The sequence below is a fragment of the Drosophila miranda genome, chromosome 3, assembly GCF_003369915.1.
Source record: "Drosophila miranda strain MSH22 chromosome 3, D.miranda_PacBio2.1, whole genome shotgun sequence".
NCBI lineage: Eukaryota > Metazoa > Arthropoda > Insecta > Diptera > Drosophilidae > Drosophila > Drosophila miranda.
In genome coordinates this window covers 1,978,345-2,001,785 of record NC_046676.1, presented here as the reverse complement: position 1 = coordinate 2,001,785, position 23,441 = coordinate 1,978,345, and the positions used below count along the sequence as shown (strand labels likewise).

Below are 23,441 nucleotides of genomic sequence, written 5' to 3'. Positions count from 1 at the left end.
CGCGGTCTATTCTCTCCCGAGTCCGACCGTCTGCCCAAAAAGTACCCGCCGATCACGAGCAATAGGGGCGCTAACCGCAATTACGATATTCCCTGGATTTAACATTTTTGTTTAGTTTTTTTTCGTTCTTTTTTTTTTTGTAGTAATGTTATTGTAGCTGGTTCAAGCGTCACTACAAAATGGACCGGCCTTCTTGCAAGGAGAAAAAGGTTGCTAGTCTGAACGACGCTCGCTAGAAGTTAATCTTCCAGAGATTCGACATAGGGTATTGCTTTCGTCTGAGCGTGTCGACATCTCGCTTTCGTTTAAGCACATAATCTCATTTGGAGTCATGATGCGCATTTTTGGTTACGTTCAGAAGTTCATCAGTAGGACGAAGTCACCGCATCTCTCATCTGAGGACCTTCGCAAAGGATCGCACTTGCTATGTCGCATCGTTCAACGGGCACGCCTGTATCCTGAGTACCTTGCTCTGCGGAAAGGGAACTGCGTAGAGGCTTCCAGCAGAAACATCTCGCTCTGGCCGTTCATAGATGACTTTCGTTCGCTATCATTACGCACTTTCATCGAAATCATCACCATGCTGGTCCGCAGTCGCTAATTGGAATGATTCGCTTACAGTTTTGGCCCATTGGCGGCATGAAAACTGTGGCTCGCGCCTTGCGAAAATGCGTCATCTGCTGCCGGTCCAGACCTCGTCTTGTGGAACACATCATGGCTGACCTACCGAAGGATCGAGTACAGGATTCGCCTGCATTCAGCGTCACTCGAATTTACTACTGCGGTCCCTTCTACTATAAGCCAGAAGGGCGCAGTCGAGCACCGATGAAATCTTACATCTGCGAGTTCATCTGTTTTGCAACATAGGCCGTCTGGTTGGAATTGGTGAAGGACCTAACCTGCTGCTTTTTTGAGCGCCCTCATACGCTTCGTGCCACGCGCGGTATTCCCCGATGCATTTGGTCGGATAATGCCACCAATTTTGTGGGCGTAAGGAACGAGCTAGAGGACCTTCGGCGGCTATTTATGAGCGAGAAGCATCGTGCTGAAGTTCATAATCATTGCATCAACAACGGCTTCGACTGGAGATTCATACCGACTCGCTCGCCGCATTTTGACGGCTTGTGGGAGGCAGCGGTAAAGACGGCCAAGCAGCATTTCTATCGCGCCTTGGGATCGTCACTTTTTGGATTGGACGAGCTGCGAACATTGGTCTGCCAAATCCAGGCTGTAATGAATTCTCGTCCTCTTATATTGATTTCAGAAAACCCTGGGCGTCCTTACACCCGGACATTTTTTAATTGGTCGTCCGCTGATGGAGTCTCCTGAGCCAGACGTTACGAGTCTCAACTTCAATCGACTTGATCGCTGGCATCGAGTCTCCTGTGCCCAGCAGATCTTTTGGAAGCCTTGGAGTGAGGAGTACCTGACTCTGCTTCAACAACGTGCCAAATGGCGCACGCCACAACCCTCGATCCAGGGCAACGATGTCGTTTGCATCAAGGATGAAAACCTGCCATCTTTGAAGTGGCGCGGGTGATCGAAGTTATCGCTGGAGCTGATGGCGCTGTGAGAGTTGCCATCCTGCAGACCCCCTCTGGAATCACTCGTATCAAAATCACACACCTATGTAAAGTTATTACTTGTTATAAGCCACTGCTTCGATCCTTCTTTCTGTCTAGTCGATCGGTTCTATTCGAGGCAGTCGGTCAGCAGTACCCTTTGTCGCCAAAACGCCTAAATCTAAGTCCACGGCCACGGCCACGGCCTCGAACAAAAAACACACAAACAATATCAAACAATAAACGCCAAATTGTAACCTTAAAAACGGAGCAATTTTTTTCTTGTAAATTTTGGAGTCAGAGTTGCCGAAAAAGCTCGGCAGCTTCCAACACGTACTATTCACAAATAAATACAAGGTTCCCCCTCTCCACCCACCAATATTACATGGATGCAGGCTCTCCTTTAGCGACAGTGCCAGTTACTTAGGGTTGGTAATTGACAAGAGGCTTAACTGGAACCTGAATGTCAAATACAGAGTGAAGAAAGCAACGACTGCACTCTACACATGCAAAAAAGCTATTGGGCTAAGATGGGGTATAAAAACAAGCATAGTCCAATGGATATATCTAGCTATAGTTAGTTCAATAATACGGAGTTACGGTATGGTGGCCGACCCTATCAAAAATGGCGATCACCAAGCAACTGGGCAAAGTTCAGCCAGGCTGCGATCAAATCGCTAACTGCAATTTTCTTGAACTCGGCCACCGTGGCAAACTGCCGCAAATCTCTACACGAGATGGCTCAGCAATTTGCTATTAGCCTGATTTGGGTCCCGGGCCACCGGGACATCGAAGGCAACTGTATAACGGGCGAGCTGGCCCGATCTGGCACTACAATCCCCCTTCTCCAAGACAAGGAGGATATCTGTATGTCAATGGCCACCTGTAAGCTTATTATAAAAGAACAATACAAGCGACTAACAGACGATATGTGGCAAATAGTGCCATGATGTCGCATAACTCGGCAAACATGGCCGACCAGTAAAAGGCAGTAAAAGGTGCAGCATCATACGTTCCCTCACGGGACACTGGCCAATAGGCACCCACGCTAACAGGCTGGGGGCCCCTAGTGCTCAGAGACTATAAGAGTTCAAGCAGCGAAATTTTGTATCCAAACTTCTGTGATATGTCACTGTTAATATTTCACTCGCGCGAAAGAGGTCAGAAACGGCTATCGCAGCTCTTAAATCCCGCACAAAATCATATTTTGACCGTTTTTCGTGCGAGGTGTTGACAGAAGAATCGGTATTAAGTCCAAACGGCTCCGAAGCGCAGAATGCGCTTTTAGACTTAGGTAATAAATAGTTTAAAGAACATATATTCAAAAATTCTCGGGATAATTTATTGATATATTTTTGTAAAGTCCAGTCAAAATTAAAAAAGAGGCCAAAATTTTAGATGGTTTTCAAAACACATTTTTCTATAGAATTGAATAGGCAACAGACCATATTTTTATAAAGTTTTAGTAAAAATTAATGCACTTCAGAATCATACGTTACATTTGTTTCCACCTGAAACATACAGTATTCGAATAAAACTTGAATACTTTTGTCCCACTTTTTATATCTTGTAAACTAAAACCGAGATTATTTTGAAAATTAGATTTTTCTGCCGGCGTTTTTGGCAGCGCATCTTTAGCCGAGTAAGCTGTTGAGCCACTGAGCTTTTTCAGAGGCGTAACTCGTTTGATTCAAGCATTCACAGCAACAAGAAGATTTCGATAAAGTACTTTATTTGTTTTTGTTTCGATTTCGATGGTGACAGGGCCACTGTGCGACTGCGACAGGGCCACTGTGACGATCGGTGTAGATGTGATTTCTGCTATGCAGACGAGCCTCCCTCCAGCTCTAAAGAGGGATACAGCGTTTAAGAACGTAGGCAGAAGCAACCAAGCAATAACAATAACAACAAGCTGCACTAGGCTCAGAGATGTGTTCTCTGAATTTATTTTTGTGCTGCAATGGGCAGCAGCTTAGCCGAGCATAAGCTTTAAATTAATAGATTTGTAATCAGTCAAACCAACGAAGAATAAATTACAATCTTCGCATTCATTAAAATATTTAACGTAACAATCATAACATAACAATAAATTTTCCTTACCTTTAACATGCTTGCGCAGTTGAGCGAGCTTCGGTCATTGTCTTTATTGTATGTAGAAAACGGACTATTATTTGATCCGTACCATGGATCGTTAAGCGAGTCCCCTGCGTTTCCTTCATATCCATCGATCTCAAGCTTATAGTAATCCGCCTCTGAGTGTATTTTAAAGTGAGAATACTGAGCATACCTGTAAATATACAAATGACTTAGCTCAAACACATTACAGACGCAACACGGATTCCGTCAATGAAATTGTTATATTACTCATTTTTCATTTATTACTTATTACTTTATTACAATAAACCGGAACACGGCTGTAGCAACTACGCGAATTTTTGCGATAACGATTTCGGAAAAAATCGTACGAATTTAAATTTGTGTGCTCCGGCTTACATATTTTCGTTGAATAGGTAAGCTAATTAGGCGTCGTCTAAGGCATCGTTTAGGTACCGTTTGTAAAAATCTATGAATAAACGGTTATGATGCAGACGTTTGACCAAACCTCTGAATTCCGCATTTGAAAGCATTTTTATCGACTTTTCCCGAGTTTTCAAAGTCAAAATGTAAAAAAAAATATAAATTTTCAATTGTTATTTGAGACCTTAATATTTTCTAGATGATAAGCTTAATCTACAACGTTTTCGGGAATGATCTATAGCTGCATTTGACTGCTTTGCAAATTGCAAAGTTCAATACAACCAGATGTCAGATACTTCAGCTATGTGAAAAAAGAAGAAAAATTTATAAAACATTTTTCAAGCCCCAAATCTATAAAAAAAGTCGGTTTGGTTCACAGCCGAAAAATAGGTAAAATTTTGTTGAGTAGAGTTATTAAAAACGGAGCATGGATGGTAGTAAAAATATATACAAAACTCTTGGTTTCTATAGCTACACCCGTGCAGTTGTTTTTTATCATGTTTTCTTAATATTAAATGATCATCCAATCGCAAGTAGATTCAAGAATCAACTACATGAAATCATTATATATGATCCTGCATTCACGGGTTTAACGTATTTTGTAAATGGTGGCTTCTTGCGTTTTAGTTAATGCATTTTTACCGTTTTCTAAAGAAAGACAAAAACGGACTTGACTTGATTCCAGCTGGCAGCTACATATACATACATATAATAAAAAAAATACCGAGTAAAAACACTTACCGTTTGTTACCTTCAAAATCTTCTAGCTCTACTCTAAGGGTGTACTCCTCATTGTTTGTCAACATATAAATATTTTCATTTCCCAACCAAAACTCCTTCGCTGGTTCACCAAATCCATTTTTGTAATCTGCCCAATCTCGATTAAAGTTTTCACGTGGCTCCCCAAAGTCATCACGTCTTTGAATTACCTAAAGTGTATTATTATTATTATTTATTTATATATTTTTATTTTTAAATTTATTTATTATTATTTTTACCGTCCAGCCTCCATCAGAAATGTCCTGCTCACAGTACACTTTCAAGAACCAATATGTTGTACCTCGAATTTGTAGGTAGAAAACTCCGGAATTTTTCATTCCGGCATTCAACAAGTCCACACAGGAAAATCCCTATAATAATACAATTTTATAAGTTCAATATGCTTGTATCAAAAAATAAAATGAGTCGATACGTGAGTGGCGTGTATATGTATGTGCAATTATTTCACTATATTTTATATAAAAAAGTTTTGAATGGTAGTCGCCCTATATTATTCTTGATAAATCGCCAGTGGGCGAACGCGGAAAGCGTTTCTATATATATATTTATTTATATTTTATACGAAATTATACATAAACGCAGGCATTGGTATCGGAGCCGATTAGTGCTAGAGCGATATGTTAAACTATTTTTTTCGAAAAATAGAGAAATTCGAGAAAAATTCACAGACCTTTAAAGATTGGCCTTGCGATCTATTGACTGTCATTGCAAAATCCAATCGAATGGGGAACTAAAGCCGCATGAATTTTAATGGAAGATCAGGTGCAGTTGTCGAAATCGTACGATAAAGACCCCTCGTTTGAATTTTTTCTTGTTGATCGTCGCTTGAATTACATTGTTCATCAATTTCTTGACGGACAACCGCGTACCGTTGCACAATTTCGGATGTTTCAGATCCTGCAACATGTTTATGATCATGAGACGCTCCGATTCGACCTTTGGATTCATTTGGATAAGAAGTCGCCATGTCCTTATAGCTCGGATTGCAGCCGGGTTGATTAACAACTTCGGCCACAAATGACGTCACTTGAAAGCATCCGTTATATTTTTCATTGTATTTTAATGTATTTCAACAGACAATGAACCGATACCAACGCAGCGAAGATCCTTGTAGGCGATTTCGGAAAGCAGCACATACGAAAGCAGCGGGATTCAAGTCTACATTTACAACTTGTCTTTTTCCAGTAATATATTGTCAAATTTAAAGTGTTAGTTGTGCGTCATGAGCCTGTACCATATGGCAAGTCCTCTTTCATTTTCTACTGCAAGTTCCACTTGCGTTAGATTAGGACGGACATTCTGATTACTTATTGCATGACGTGTACGCCGTGCAAGGTTTGTTTAATCAAAATTAGTCTACGTGTACGTAGACGACGTCATCGTATTTTTAAAGAGCGAGGCAGAATATGTCAAGCACAATGACACTGTACTCAGTAGTCTCCATGACCCAACATGAGAGTTGGGAAATGTTCTTTGTTGTCAACTGAAGGCACAAGAACTAGCCCTGATACAGTCAGGCCATTCAAGAATTTTGGCAACCCTTATTCCTGGGTCTTGCCAGTTACAACAGGTGTTTCATAAAAGGCTTCGCATAAATAGCAAGACCTATTTCCAGCCTTTTGAAGGGTAAGGTAAGGTACGGTAAGGTTAGCAAACAGCGCTCGAAATCCATTCCTGTACACTTTGATGAGGTACAAAAACAGGCCTTCGACAAGCTTAGGAACATTTTGGCGTCGGAATACGTTATTCACCACTACCCGGACTTTAACTAGTCGTTTGACCTGATGCCTCATCCAGTGCCATCGGGGCGGTGCTGTCGCAAAAAAACACCCCCATACTAGATATTACCCTAAAAGATAGAGAATTAAACTATTCGACCAATGAAAAGGTATAGGCCATATTATAGGCACAAGATACGCTTCGCCACTACCTATACGGGAAAAGCGACTAGAACACTTACAGAGACCATTAGCCTTTTACAAACCTGCAGTTTTATTAATGTTTTAGAGAACCCGAGTCGGTCAGACGCAGCTACAATTTAATACTCACAAGCGCACAACATCCCCATAATCGACAGATTAATCCCCATATAGAACAAAACCTTCCACATACACCACTCGACGAACCGGAGGGAGTATGAACTTAAACTTGAAGAAACAATAGAAATGACGGACGTATTCCCTCAAGCACACATGACGAAAATACTAGAAACCGATACAAGACATCTACTGACACTGACGGCAGTGTTCACCACAGGCAAGCCAGAAGTTTAAATCTCCTTGGAACGGCTCTGAAGGTTATTGCAGGGAAACCGGACTTCGACGACTGTTCAAACATTAAAATATTATTGACAAAACCATGCCACTTTCGGCCCCTTGCAGAATGTTCAAACATAAACATATTATTGTACATATTCACGCATGTATCCAAAAATCGGATCTCTAAAGAAATCACATAAAGTAGTTAAGCCTAATTAAGAAACAAATTAAAGTAATATGTGATCAAAACAAATAATAAAGCTATTAGAGGCTCAAGCCGCGATAGCAAGGGAGATTAAGAAGATTGAAGCTGGTCATTTGACCAGCGATGTAATCCAAAGGTTAGGAGACCTTAAGATCAAAGTTACAGGCAATAATTCTGTACTGTTAGCATATGGAGTAGTCGATCATGACTACTATAAGAGGCAGCAGTACGAAAAAATGATTAAAAATATAGAGGACATACATAAAAAGTATGTGGAGTCAAAAAATAATGAAACCCTAATGAAAGGGAAGGTAGAAAAAACAAAGTTCCAATCAGTGGAGACTGGAATTTTGAAGGAAGATATGGAGCCCAAAATTGACAATAGCATAGAAAAGGTATCTGAGGAAATCGAAAGAATAGTGGAAAACCTGAGGACATATTTAGAGCAAACCATGCAGAGGTTTGATCAGGCTAAAATGGGAGAGTGTAGAATGAGAAAGGAAAAAATTGAGTTCCTCAGTAAAAAACTGAGCTCAAAAATTGAGGAGTTTAATCATAGCTATGAAGCAAACGACAGCTTCAACGAGCAGATCGTCGAGTTGGACTTTGATATTCAAAGCATGTTAAGCTACCTAGAAGTTAGGATGCAAACCGTAGCTGAGGGAAACAGCATGGATACTAAGAGGGCAACGATAAAAAAAGAAGATATCGATTTGCCTGATCTTCCGAAAGTGGAAGTAACCACATTCTCGGGCGAAGAAAAAGAGTGGGTCGGCTTTTCACAAATATTTTGTGAATTAATTCATAACAGAGATAGTCTGAGTAAATAAAGTAAATAAACGAGGGGGAACGTTGTGAGTTGCTGCGGACACCGCAACTAAGTCAGTATAACTCTCCTCCGGCAGACGCCGCTAATATTAAACGACACGACAAAGAGTGCGTGCGAGAGAGACAGAAAATCAGTCTGAGCGTCACGTCGGGCGCTGCGTAGCCACTGCAAATTGATTTGTTCCTATTGGCTATAAAAATGAACTGATCTGATCCAGATTCAGCAATCTAATAGATATGGTCATTATCTATGATTCTGCGTTTTTAGTTTTCTCGAATGTGCAATATTGTGGATGCAACAGATTTTCGTCCTTTGTGTGGGCGGAAGGGGGTGGGGCGAAATTTTGAGATACACGTTTTATAGTAAGATCTAACTGGAGTGCGAATACCAAATTTGGTTCCTCTAGCCTTAATAGTCTCTGAGATTTTTAAATATCCCCAGATTTGCATCCTTTGCGGGGGCGGAAGGGGGTGTGGCGAAATTTTGAAACAAACTCGTCTCGGTCCGATATATTAGGAGTGTGGATACCAAATTTGGCTGCTCTCGCTTTTATAGTCTCTGAGATCTAGGCGCTAATGTTTTACTCTAAGCAAAGCCGGCTATGCTACGTGTGTGTTAGAGAGAGACAGGGCGAGAAAAAATGAAATTGTTTTCTTGATGCTGGCTATAATAATAATACGATCCAATTCAGATTCCGCAGTCTTAAAGATATGGTCATTCTCTACAATTCTACGTTTTTGGTTTTCTCATATCTTTAAAATTGTGGATGCCACAGATTTTCGTCCTTTGTGGGGGCGGAAGTGGGCGGGGCGAAGTTTTGAAATATTTTTGTAGCAGTGACATATCACAGAAGTCTTTGAGCACTAGGCGCTGAAGGGGACGGACGGACGGACAGACGGACAGATGGACGGACGGACAGACAGACAGGGCTCAATCGACTCGGCTATTGATGCTTATCAAGAATATATATACTTTATGGGGTCGGAAACGATTCCTTCTGGACGTTACACACATCCGCTTTTACCACAAATCTAATATACCCCAATACTCATTTTGAGTATCGGGTATAAAAATAAAATAAAGGGTGAGGCACGGAGTATGGTAACTAACTTTTTAACTGGGCCGCTGGAGAATTAAAATTAAAGTCACAATTAACAGGCGCACATAGTGTCGAAAAAATGCAATAAGATGCCTTACAATTATATGAAAGTCATAAAAAAGGAAAAAAGAAATCCAAGCATTACCAGGTGTAATGGAGTTTTTAGAGCAACGGTTACACGTCGCAGGATAAAGAGTGGAAACCGTTGGAAAAGGTAGTGCAATATGGCAAAATAAGAGAAAATTGGACGCAATGTAAAATGGTAGGACATACCATAATTCTCTGCTATAAGTTTAAGGGAATAAATCTGATAGATAGAGTTCAGTATATTAATAAGATCGATCTCGAAACTTTACAGAAAACGGTTTGCAGCCATCTCCTATTTGCACTTTGCTCGAACAGTTCTTGCGTGAGAAGCCTGGACGTAGCCAGAGGCATCCGATAAGAGAGGAATCGTAGTACCCTGCCTGGTTAGCACGTCGGCGGCGTCGTTGAATTCGACGATATTGAGCCTAAGACTTTAATAGCTGCTTAGCTGTCCGAGAAGACGCATACTATGTGCGTGTCTAGAAGTAGTTTGGAGACAATAGAAATACCCTTCTTGATGGCCACAACCTCCGCTACACACTACACTAATCTGGGACCCTGAAGCAATGACTGATGTTTAGCTCGCTACAGTAGACTCCGCCTCCCATGCGGCCGTCTAGCTGTGAGCCATCAGAGTAGAAGTTAATCGCATTTGCAGGTCCTGGTTCGCCCATCTCCCAGTCCTCCCTAGGTGGGATTGATACCAGGAAAGGCGTCGAGAGGTGATACAATAGGATACAATAATCAGTCCTCTCAAGTAACTGCGGGAGTCTCGTCAGGATTCCTGAGTGCCCAACAGTGGACGCTTTCCACAGTTTGGCTTCTCTCATTCTGAGGGCGAAAAGTGTTGCCACATTCTTGAGATCTACTGGAAGAAGGTCCAGCACGGTATCCAGGGCCTCCCCTGGAGTAGTGCGTAGCCCGGCAGTTATGCACAGTTCTGCCATGCGTTGAACTCTGTTGAATCTGTTGAGACAAGTTCTTTTAAGTCCTCTAAATATTGAAGCAATTATTCTTCCGAAACTGATGAAAGCTTTACCATTTTTCAACATTGACAAAACTATGTGGCAAGATTATGTATTGGTAAGCCCTAAATTTAACAAACCAAGTAGGGTAGATGTAATAATTGGGATAGATTTGTATACCCATATTTTACACGAGGGGAATATTGTGAGTTGCTGCGGCGTCCGCAACTCTACATTTATACCCGATACTTAGTCAGTATGGCTCTCCTCCGGCAGACGTCGCTATTAAGCGACACGACAAAGAGTCCGTGCGAGAGAGACAGAAAATCAGTCTGAGCGTGTCTTCGGAAGCTACGTAGCTACTGCCAATTGGAGAAAATTTTAAATATACGTTTTATAGTGAGATCTAACTGGAGTGTGGATAGCAAATTTGGTTACTATAGCCTTAATAGTCTCTGAGATTCGTGGATGCCCCAGGTTTTCGTCCTTTGCGGGGGCGGAAGGGGGTGTGGCGATATTTGGAAACAAATTTGTCAGGGTCCGATATCATAGGAGTGTGGATACTAAATTTGGTTGCTCTAGCTTTTATAGTCTCTGAGATTTTGTTTTGGATGTATTTGAATAAACATGTAACAGTGACAGAAGTCCGGATAAAAAATGTCGTGGCTCTAGCTCTTATAGTCTTTGAGCAGTAGGCGCTAATAGGGACGGACAGACAGACAGGGCTCAATCGACTCGGCTATTGATGCTGATCAAGAATATATATACTTTATGAGGTCGGAAACGATTTCTTCTGGACGTTACACACATCCATTTTCACTACAAATCCATATATCATTTTGAGCATCGGGTATAAAAACGGGGTAGTAAAAATAGACGGGCTACTTGGTCAAAATACAGAATTCGGATGGATTATATCCGGTTGCACCAAATCAAAAGGTGATAAATTTGTTGTTACGACAACAATTGAAGTTGGGGACTAGAGCTGTGTTGGGAATTGGAGAGTGAAAAGAGTGACGTAGAAGAAGATGTTTGCGAGAAGCATTTATTGGAAACAACAAGAAGAGATGAGAATGGCAGGTATGTGGGTAAAATACCATTTAAAAAAGAAAAGGATCTAGGAGATTCGAAACCCCAAGCTATAGCGCGATTTTACAGTTTAGAAAGAAAGCTCAGCAATAATAAAATATTAAAAGAAAATTACATAAAGTTTATGCATGAATATAAAAACTTAGGACATATGGTAGAGTCCAAAGAAGATGGGAAATATTATTTGCCCCATCAAGGAGTCACAAGAGATTGCAGTCTAACGACAAAGCGGAGGGTGGTTTTTAATCATAGCTCGCAAACAACGGTCAACACTTTTTCCCTTTGCTGTCTCGTCCCTGACAAAACAGAAGGAGACTACGCAGATACGGTCTCTCACTGAGCAGAACACTTTTTGCCTCTTCGCTTGTGTTATGTGTTTCGTGTTTTCGGTTGAGCCCGACACAGGATCGTGTCTCACAATAACAACTTAGAGAGACACTTTTGATCAATCCCTCACAGAAAAAGTGTCTTTAGATAACCAAAAAAGTGTCTGAGTAAAGTGTTTTGAAGAAGAGTTGTGATGATAATGGAGTGATAATGGATAATGATAATATTCCCATTATAAATTCAATTCATTTTAAGCGCCAATAACCGCATACAATTCACAAAGGCAAGTGATCGTTATCATAGGCACCAAACCTACAAGCAGGCATACAAACAGTAACAAAAAAAAAATTAAAAATTCGGTCTTTGGTTGAGCGAAGAGCGAGTTGAGCAAAAACAGATTTTATCGGGTCTTTTCTGTCCCTTTTCTCAATGTGTCCGTTAATGAGAGGACTTTATCAGACCCGCCGAAAGTGTCAACCGTTATTTGCGAGGTCTGTTTTTAATACGTTAGCAAAAATCACAAACAATAAAAGTTTGAATGTTATCAGGTGGGTTGGAACAATAGTTCAAAAAAATATCTTCGATATTATGGTGAAGGGGCGTAAAAGGCCACTTGTAATATCTGCGGACATAGAAAAATATACCGACAAATTAATATTGAGGAAGAGTACCAAAGAACTCTTAGGGACAACATAAAATGTGCCAATGTTAAAAAGAGAACAGAACGAGTGGGATTCCCCCGGCAGGACCTCACTTCGGAGGTATCTGGGCGGCTGGGGTAAAATCAGTGAAATATCACTTGAAAAGGGTAATTGGGGACGATAGAATCAGAGTAGCAACCATAAAACATCAAGACAGGTCGACCTATAACTCAAATTTGTCCATTAAATCAGAGGAGCAAGACTCAGAAATGACTCCAATAGAGACCAGAAGTACTCGTAGTAGACCTCAAATATCCAAACTAAGACTAATGGCAACATTGTTACTACTTGTGTTATGTTGCCAAGTATGCAAAAATTTTTGCCAGGGGACAAGCGAAGTGGTCAATCGAAAAAATTAACAGTTCCACTTCGATATATTTAAACTCGTTGGGGGACGTTGAAATGGTCACCTCATCTTGGGATTTAATTGTTTGTTATAACATGGACCAGTATTTGCAAATGGTAAAAAAGGGAAAAGATATTGTTTGGGATAATGGACGCCGAAGATAGGGAAACGTTAAACGACATTCAAATTGCTTAAATAGCAAGATAGCAGAGACAAGATCATTATGGGTCGAGTTAGAAAGGCAGGGCTGTCTCTTCACAGTTCCAGTAAACATTAATGCTAGAATTCAATGTAGTAACTCAATTCAATAACTAATTGATCTTTCCCAACAAGGAATTTTAACAATAATACATGGCGTTACTGTGCGAACCGATGATAAAATACTAGTACCTCATCACAGTAGTCAAACAGAAAGCTCTTGGCTCTTCAAAGTTCCAGTAAACATTAATGCTAGAATTCAATGTAGTAACTCAATTCAAGAACTAATTGATCTTTCCCAACAAGGAATTTTAACAATAACCCATGGCGTTACTGTGCGAACCGATGATAAAATACTAGTACCTCATCACAGTAGTCAAACAGAAAGCTACGAGCCAATTTCATCCTTTTATACTATCCATTGCAATCCATTAACAGTACCATTAATTAACCATACAGAAGAAATGGATAAGTTAAGAAACGAATTAAAATTTTTAAAAGAAGGTCATCATGATTTGAAAGGACTTATGATCCATCATGTATCTAAACATGCGGCCTTGATTATCGGAATCATAATAATAATAATATTAATAATCTATGCAATAAGGAGAATTAAAGAAGCACGAAGACTGCAAACGATAGCACTTCCCTACCCAATGTAATTGACTGTAAATGATTATCTGTACTTATAATTATAGCTATAAAGAATATGTACACAAAAAGGTTCACAAGAATCAAAATACAAAACCATGCCACTTTCGGCCCATTGCAGAATGATCAAACATGAACATATTATCGACAACACCATGCCACTTTCGGCCCCTTGCAGAATTTTCAAACATAAACATATATTCACTCATGTATCCAAAAAACTGATTTCTAAAGAAATCACATAAAGTAGACAAGTTATGACTGTTCGGGTGTAAACAAAGATCTGTAACCCATTAAAAGATATTACAAAAAAACACAAGTGGAGAATACACTTAACCCATGCTTAAGTCTTAACAACGACCTACAACAGACACGTCAGGTTGAGTACGGATTAATAAACGCTAACAATAGACAAATAGCTATTAACTCGAAAACCCAACTCGTTAACCATTTGTTAATGGTGAGTAGAAAGGAAGAAATTAATACATCACACCCATACGAAACCCTTCTAACTAAAATATAACGATCGCCAACAATTTTTCAAAAGCATCATATATTAAACCCGGCTATCATATAGCGATAGCGATGATTTTGAGGCGACTTTGAATAAAAGTTCCACCGCTATCAGCGTAACCCAATTATTGTGCGCACCCAATGTGTAGGCACTAGTTAACAAAGAATTATGAATATTTTTAATCGAAATGCCTAGACCTAAGCTCAAATGTATGAAAACAACTATATTTCCTGCCGCCCATAGAGGAGTAATATTCCGACTGCCTGAACGAAAAATACCAACAACGCATCGCAGAAGTCCAGACGGGCATTGTTGCCATAGCCATGGCCATATGAGTAATCATATGCGTCAACATAGCCGGAATAGCCAGGGCAAACCCAACAAGCCAAGCGGGTGAAAACCCACCTCACTAAATGATCGTTTTCTGAGGTGGCGAAGGGCAAGACTGTAGTTGGCGTTCTGGATAGGGGCAACAAGAACAATCGAATTCCTGCAGGAGCTTGGGGACAATGGCGGGCCATCACCCAAATGTGAGAACGCAGGGTGGCATCAAGGCACGGTGAAAGCCACCACCTACTAAGACGCTCAATGTGCGGCCCACTACATAAAAGCGGTGGATTCCCCTTAAGGAGATCTACCCAGGAGCCAAACTGCAGGCCGCAATATGGGAAGACGTTCCGAACAGACCGAGGGCCACTGCATTCGTCTCGGGGAAGCCTGCAGAACCAGAGATGATCCTGACACTACTGCAGGTATGCAGTCCCCAACTTCCTACAGCCGATTGGAAGCTGGTGCTTACTGTAACTAACATGTTATAGATCTCGCAGTGTGGCTCGCCAGCTACAACAAGTGCAATGACCGCCACAACTACTGCAATCGCAGCAAAAACAACATCAAATGCAACGGTCTTCGTCAACAACAGCGCGATTTCGACTATGTTCGTAACTTCTGCAACGCAAGCGCAAAATGCTATTACAAAGTGGAATGAAAGTTTCAGTGCCAATTTGGGTAATAACAACAACCTGCATGCACAAGACCCATAACAAGTTCAACAAGCTGGTCCGGCGAGGCTGACATAATGGGATCGCTGCAAAATGGGAAAACTCAGGCTGCAAAACTGAGGGCAATAAACCAGAAATAAATTGTTGAAGCTCAAATCGCATAGTAAATGCAAAGCACCAAAATGTTTGCGTTGCTGACTGATAATACGAACGATCAGCTTACCAAAGCCGAAGAGGAAACCCCAAAAAGCCGAGGTCTCCATCAATATACATCCAAGTGAAAAGCTCCAGCGCGCTAGTTAACAAAGTCTTTGTTAATACTATAGTACCACAACTAGTTATCGATATAATTTTGTTTGGCACAGTCGAATTCCACAGTCAAAAGTATTTTATTTTGTTGATTTAAATTATGAAAATAGTAACACCTCGAAACATTGGTGACCCCGACGTAATATTTTTTCTCGTTTTGATACAATTCGTGGTTTTCATCGCGGTCTTGCCACTGCAGCAGACAGCAGACACGCGCTAGTCTCTTTAGAAAATGAATGCGGCGGCGACTGCGCAGCCCACGGCCGTAGGTCTAATATTAACACTTCCATTTTTCTTAGTTTCAGATTCTCTAAGACCTCCGCCCGAGGAACAATAAATCTCAACTCTATAAAGTAAATTCGTCGTTCAGCTAGAACTATCTGGCGCCCAATTAGATTTTACCCAGTTCACCCAACATAGTTTTAAATTACTAACACAGAAAATGTCATAAAAACAAAATTTAAAAAATGTAACACAACGCGAGAGAGCACGTAACCATACAAAAGGAAAAATAGGAAGAAAAGCACTCCCTCGAGTCAAAAAAAAAAACACAAGGCGAAGTATAATCCCTTGCTCCGGAAGAAAATTGTTTGAAGGGCATTCGAACACGAATCCCCTTAAAGGGGAAAAAAATACCAATAAAATAAGAGAAGTTGGTACAAACCGCCTAGTGCTCTCTATAATCTAGAGATTATAAGAGCTAGAGCAACGACATTTTGTATCCGGACTTCCGAGATATGTCCCTGTTACAAGTATATTTCAAAACTTCGCCGCGCCCCCTTCCACTCCCACAAAGGACGAAAATCTTTGGAATCTACAATTTCAAAGATACGAGAAAACCAAAAACGCAGAATCGAAGAGAATGATTATATATGAATCTGAACCAGATCGTATCATTATTATAGCCAGAATGAAGAAAACAATTTCATTTTCTCTCGCTCTGTCTCTATGTAACACACACGTTTAATGGTCGGCTTTACCGATCGCAAAAAGTTAGCGCCTAGGTCTCAGAGACTATAAGAGCTAGAGGCACTAAGTTTGGTATACACACACCTGTGTGGATCGAATCTGCACAAGTGTATTTCAAAACTTCGCCCAACCCCCCTTCCCCTCACACAAAGGACGAAAATCTGTGGCATCCACAATTTTAAGGATACGAGAAAACCGAAAACGCAGAATTGAAGAGAATGATGATATCTTTTAGACGGCAGAACCAGATCGTATCATTATAATAGCCAGAATGAAGAAAACAATTTCATTTTCTCTCGCTCTGTCTCTCTCTAACACACACGTTTCATGGTCGGCCTTGCCTACTGCTAAAAGTGAGCGCCTCGATCTCAGAGACTATTAAAGATAGAGTAACCAAATTTGGTATCCATACTTCTGTTAGATCTCACTGTTACAAATGTATTTCAAATTTTCGCCGCAACCCCTTCCGCCACCACAAAGAACGAAAATCTGTGGCATCCACAAATTTTAAGATATGGGAAAATTAAAAACCCACAATCATAGAGAATGACCATATGTTCCAGGTTGTCGAATTTTGATCAGATCGGATTAGTATTATAGCCAAAAATAACAAATCACAAGCCCGACGACACACTTAGCCTGATTTTCTGTCTCTCGCGCACACACTTTTTGTCGCTCAATGTACACGTCGTCTGCCGGGGGAGAGCCATACTGACTAAGTATCGGGTATAATAGTAAAGTTGCGGTTGCAGCAGCAACTTACAACGTTCCCCCTCTTTTTTTTCTAAAAACATCATCTTTCGATGGCATCATTGGCCATCATTGGGCGACATAATGCTTAAAGTGCGATATGCACAGATTCGGTAACACGACTGAGGTGATAAAATTCAACAGCTGCATATGTAGATGTTAACCTGCAGTCGATGCACCCCAGCCATAAAGGCCAATTTTATTAAAATGTTAAATAAGATAAATAGCGCGACCCTAACGGAGCACTGCCTTATAAGTAGTTTACTTCGAGCTGCTCCCTTACCCTAGGGTAAAGTTAAAAGCCTTTTAAAAGACAATCGCACATCTAGATCGCCATATATTAATCGTATATGGGTCGTGGACAAAAAGGGCACTGATGAGGAGGGCAATAGGAAGAAACGACTCGTAATGGACTTTCGGAAGCTAAACCAAAAAACAGTGGCCAACAAATACCAACTGCCCTTTGGTCTACGAAATGCAGATAAACTTACTACATATGATTCGCGAAAAATTTTGCATCAATTGCCCGACCGTTTTCCGACATTATAGAAGGGCAAAATGTGTCCGTCAATAAATATAAGTCTAAAACGAGGGGAAACGTTGTGTGTGCTGCTACGGCCGCAACTCCACATCTATACTTGATACTAATATTGAACGACAAAGAGTGTGGGAGGGAAAGACAGAAAATCAGTCAGAACGTGTATGGCGCATCGTAGCCACTGGAAATTGATTTATAAGGACCTCTCTTTGATGCGTTTCTGATTTTTCGCATCTTCAAAATTGTGGATGCAACAGATTTTCGTCTTTTGTAAAGCGGAAGGGGGCAGTGCGAAATTTTGAAATGCACTTGCAACCGGATACCAAATTTGGTTTTTCTGACTCTTATAGTCTCGTAGATCTATGCGACCATCGGGACGGACAGACAGACAGAAATGGCTCAATCGACTGGGCTATTGATGCTGAACAGAAATATATATACTTTATGTTATCGAAAACGCTTCTTCTGGGCGAAAAACCCCTATCATATTTAGCAAAGTCCAACGACACGCTTTTTTAAACGTAAGGAACAGTCTAGCATCAGTACACGTAAAATTAATTATGTAAATTACCCAATTTATAGAAAACCGTTCGAACCCTAAAGAACAGTGAGCTAAACTGCGCTACTAACGAGCGGAAGCTTTTGGCAATTGTGTGGTCCTTGGTCCATCTATGAAGACTGGGACAAAAATGTGTTCCAAACACTCACGTTTAAGGGGATCACAGCGCTGGAAAACACGCATCGATGAGCTCGGTGAGAAGCTCTTATAAACCAGGCAAAGAGAGCCACATCGCAGACGCATTGTCCAAACATTAATGCATTAGAAAACAGCGCACCACAATCTGTCGCAGCGACAATACACAGCGATGCGTGCATGACTTATACGATAGAAATGACAGATAAATCTCTGAATTTTTAAAGGAATCAAATTATCCTTGAAGACTCGCGTTTTCCTTTGAAGCAGGTTTTTGTTCTTTTCGGACAAAAATGTTCTTGTTATGGTCACGGAAATAAGCTGACCTCTCTGTATGTAGAAGAAACGGTAGAGGCAGACTTCAGGACAACGAACACAAAGGAATGACCAGGACAACATTCTGCGAAGCGTCGATGATCGTCTCTTGTGCCCAAGCCTTGTATTCCGGTACACATCATTCCACATCACACTTGTCGACGACGGGATCATAGCTATCACCGATCAGCCAGCAGCGTGGCGTTCCACATCTCTGGTACGTATCTAGTCACGTTCAACGACTATGACGTCATAAATGGCTCTCGGTATAGGAATCTTCAAAGCCAAAGCCATTAACCAAAGAGGTAAAACAAGGAGCCGATAACTTCAGGCCGATGATCTAATTCTGCCTAGGACTAGGTATTTGTGCCCTAGCATGTAGCATTGCCAGTCTGGTCGACGAGCATAAACATTATTAAGTGGACCAAATGCTACTTGTGCCGCGTCAGCAAAAGTGGTTGCGGTTAATGTTCAGGCAGCTGAACAGCTCTGGCTTGAAGAATGTAGGGACACAGCAGCTACGCAACATGACACCCGCTTCAGCAGATTGATGCGGTGGCGACTGCGCAGTCCTACGCTTGTATTAATACCTGAAACCACGAATTTCCTGCTGTGGGCATGCTAAGAGCCACTCAGGAGTATTTATACCTTGCCGTGCCTTGCTTGACTCTGGTTTTCAGCTCAACTTTATCAGTGCTCGTCTTGCTAAGCAACTCCAACTCAAAATTCATCATGTAGCCGTCTCCATATCTGGTATAGACGAAGCAACCCTATTTTCTAACATGTCCGCTGACATTTCAGCACAGTCACGTGACAGATTCAGCACAAAATTTTTTGCACATCATTCGTACGATGACGGATTCAACCTTACTTTGGATAAGATATCTCAGAATAGAATATCCCCAAAAACATCGCGCTGGCGGATCCAACGTTTTTCAAATCCTAAAGAATAGATTTGTTACTTGCCGGACAATTTTTCGATCTCATTTGCATCGGCCAAATTCGAATAGCGGATAACCTACCAAAGCTCTAAAAGATCAAGCTCGGATCAAGCTCAAAATGAAAAGATAAGGAAGTACAGTAGCGTATGGAACTAAAACTGCTTCGTTTCTAGCAATTCGAGCAATGAAACAGCTAACCTACGATGAAGAGCTTACCTTTCTATTAGCTGCACATAGATTTGTCGAGCATTCTACATAGACGATTTAATCTGAGGAGGGGACTCTATCGAAGAAGGCATTCGAATCCGCCAGCAAGTAAAACTGCTGCTGATATAGGAAAACTTTCCAATCAGGAAATGATGCTCGAACGATCCTGATGCCTTGAAAGGAGAAAGATAATCCGATTGTGAGAAGGTTTGGCATAATGCCCTAGTTCTGATTGGCTGCTCTTCAATTTTTTCGGAAGTACCAGTCACAAGGCTCAGCGTATTATCGATGAAAGCTAGATTCTACGATCCTCTAGGATTGATCGCGCCCATCATTACCAGGTTGAAGGTATTTCTCTAAGCAGTCGTTACACTTTGACTGGATTAAAGTCATTTCGCAGCTCTCATTTGTTAGCAGTTTCAAATTTCCCGTTTCCTTCTGATTCCTCTGGCTACACATGAACTGCATGGATTTCGCGACGCCAGCACAGCCGCTTATGGTGCGCGCGTATTTGTCCGATCCGAATTGCAAAGAGTTTTTTCTTTACATCCACATTAACGTCTTTGTATCCAACAGGGAATATCGGAAATCCTGGAGCGCACGAAGAGCATGACCTGGCATTATCTGGCCTCCCAGCTGAAGCCTACGTACATTTTATCGCGTGGAAGCACTCCTCTGGAACTTTTGGACACACAGCTGTGGCACAATAGACTCTCATTCATACAGTCCAATAGCTCGAATCGAAGGTACACCGTATTTTCCCAAACGTGTACAGATTTATATCGCTAAAATGATCTTATTCCAAAGGTCCACTCACTTCAGATGAGATCAAGCGCTGAACTCATTTATTTATACAAAAAATTCAGCTTTCGCACTTCCTCAAGGAATACAATGCGCTCAGTTTAAATAAGCCTCTTCCAACAGAAGCAACCTTCGTTCTTTGTGCCCATTATTGGATGCCAAGGGACTCTTAAACATCGGCGTTCGTCTTCAGAACTCAGACTTGGAATATGAAGCAAAGCATCCGTTATTGTAGCCTAAACGCTACTCAGTCACCGCAGAAATAATTACACATTATCATCTAAAATTTCTTCATGCCGGTTTGCAATTTTTCCTAGCAACGCTCCGTAAGCGATACTGGCCTTTTGGAGGCCTCAAGTCTGTATCGAATATCATCAACAAATGCGTGCGCTGCTTTCGCATGCGACCTAAACTTCTGGACCAAATCATGGCCCTATTACAAAGTGAGTGTGTGCATCAAATTTTGCGGTCCATTTTAAATCAGAAGTCAGGAATCGCTCGCCAACGAAATGCGACATCTCAATATGATTTGCAACGGTCGGCAGCAACGTGCTGCTGAAGGAGGACAATGCACCAGGTGGCCACCTGGTCAAGTCGACAGCGCAATTTCTGTGGATGACGGCATCGGAGAGTAACAGTCATTCGTGCAGAAAATGGTCTGGTCAAAAGAGCCATTTCCAAAATCGCCATCCTGCCAATCGAGCCGACCTCGGTTGAAAGTTTGAATCCTTCAACGGGGGAGCAATTTCGCAGCAAACCTAAAATATATTATTACTTCCAAAAATCCCGACATTGAAGTCACATAGAATAATTTTAAGGTAACACTATTGTTCCAATAGTAGTTATCGATATAATTTTTATTGGTACGGAAGTAAAGCACATCAATACTGCAGTCTGAAGGCTCTTATTTTTTTGATTTAAATTTGAAATTCAAGGGCCGAACTGGGGTGCAAAATACTAGCTCCTCAAAATAAACTCAGAAAATTATCATAGAACTCCTTAGGTGTGCGGTTCAACAGATCTGGCAGCTTTTGGATGCAATCGCTAGACTTTGGTACTTTCACCAAACATGGAAGAAGCCAATTATATTGATGATTACTAAGCCAGGATAAGACAAAACGCAGCCATCGTTGTACAGACCAACAGACCTGCTTATTTGTTTTTTCCATGATATTTGAAAAAGTTCTCCTGCTGCGCATCTGCCCATACATCCAAACTAGCAACATTGTACCATACCATAATACCAATTCGGTTTTCGAGAAAAGGACTGATTAAGCAGGTCAACCGCATCACGTCAGAGATTCATACGGCATTTGACGGAAATATTGTACGGCACGATTCCTGGAATTCCTAGACTGCCTTATGTACAAAATAACAAAGCTGCTTTCACAAAACACAAATCTCTAAAATAGTCTTTGCGATGAGAGGCAACCTCAAATGGTCGCATAATAAAAGCTGGAGTGCCCCAAGGCAGCGTTCTCGGACCTCCATGTCTTGTACACCGAGGATATACCTACAAGTAACCAGGTAACAACCTCAACGTTTGTTGATGACACCGCGATTCTTAGTCGCTCCAGATGCCCAGTAAAGGCAACTGCCCAATTAGCCTGCCATCTATTTACTGTGGAGAGATGGTTTTAGTTGAGTCTCAACAAACAAAGCTGTTCTCTTTTGGTTTTAAGCAATGCACGCGTCTCACAAGGTAACGATGTAGTTTACCTGGCCGTCCATTTAGACAGACAGCTCACCTGGCGCAAGCACATAGAAGCCAAGAAGAAGTATTTTACAATAAAAGAAAGTAATCTCCACTGGCTAATAAGCGTTCGCTCTTCCCTAATCTTGGACTATAATGTCCTCATGTACAACTCCGTGCTGAAATTTATCTGGACCTATGGCTCCGACCAACGTCGACATTACCCAGCAAGCACACTTGTGAATCCTAAGAACCATTACTCTGGCATGGTATCTCCGTAAGGAGAATATTAAACTCGTTAAAAAGGGAAAACCAAAAAGCAAAGCTCGCTTCCTATACAAAAAGCTGAAAATGCCGTTCCACCTTGATAAACCGTATGGGTACGGATTACCAGAGTAGCTTTCCGGGTTGTTGGTAGGTAGTTTAGGAAAATTTGGCAAAGAGATTGGCCATTGCGTGATCATTATTTGAAGATAGCAAGGATGGGTGTGCGGACGGTCTAGACTTACTGTTTACGAAGCTGTATAACTGTTTAGAGTCTTGAGAAAAACGTATAAAATACATTTGTAACAGTGCGATATCACAGGAGTCCGGATACAAAATGTGTTTGCTCCAGCTCTTGTAGTCTTATAGTAAATCATTACCAGGATTAATCACTCAAAACTAGGTACTCTCGAGGTACACTTGTTTTGAAATCTTACCATTCGAGACATGGTGTGCCGACATTAGACACATTTATTTCTCATTCAATAATTCAGAGGCGATTGGGAAAGAGAAATGTGGAGACTTTGAATGGGATGCGACTATAAAGGAATTCAAAATATTTTGATGAAGAAACTTCCTTTTAACACATTAGAAGAGAAGGAACTAAGTTCGTGAGGATAGGAAAACTGATCTGACGATGCGATCGTTATGCTTTTTTAAAAGGCAGCAACGAGGGGCCGCGGGTAAATTTAACCGTTCGACTAAGAAGCACCGTTCAAGAGACTGGCAGCTGTAATACTTGGAACCGATACAAGACACCCGATACTCAACCTCTACTATTATGCTAATATAAAATATATTTTGTTCTTACCGAACATATTTCCGGTGTTA

General features: G+C 41.2%; 1 protein-coding gene across 4 annotated transcripts in view; it reads right to left on the bottom strand.

Moving 5' to 3' along the window:
- LOC117188472 (techylectin-5B-like) overlaps positions 1-23,441 on the bottom strand; it is a 136,521-nt gene that overhangs the window by 41,328 nt on the left and 71,752 nt on the right. For all 4 annotated transcript variants that reach the window (XM_033392385.1, XM_033392387.1, XM_033392386.1 and 1 more), the window contains 3 exons: positions 5,078-5,209; positions 4,821-5,008; positions 3,663-3,849 (listed from right to left, as the gene is read on the bottom strand). In XM_033392385.1, coding sequence (XP_033248276.1) covers positions 3,663-3,849; positions 4,821-5,008; positions 5,078-5,209 — 507 coding nt within the window. The remainder of the gene's footprint in view (positions 1-3,662; positions 3,850-4,820; positions 5,009-5,077; positions 5,210-23,441) is intronic.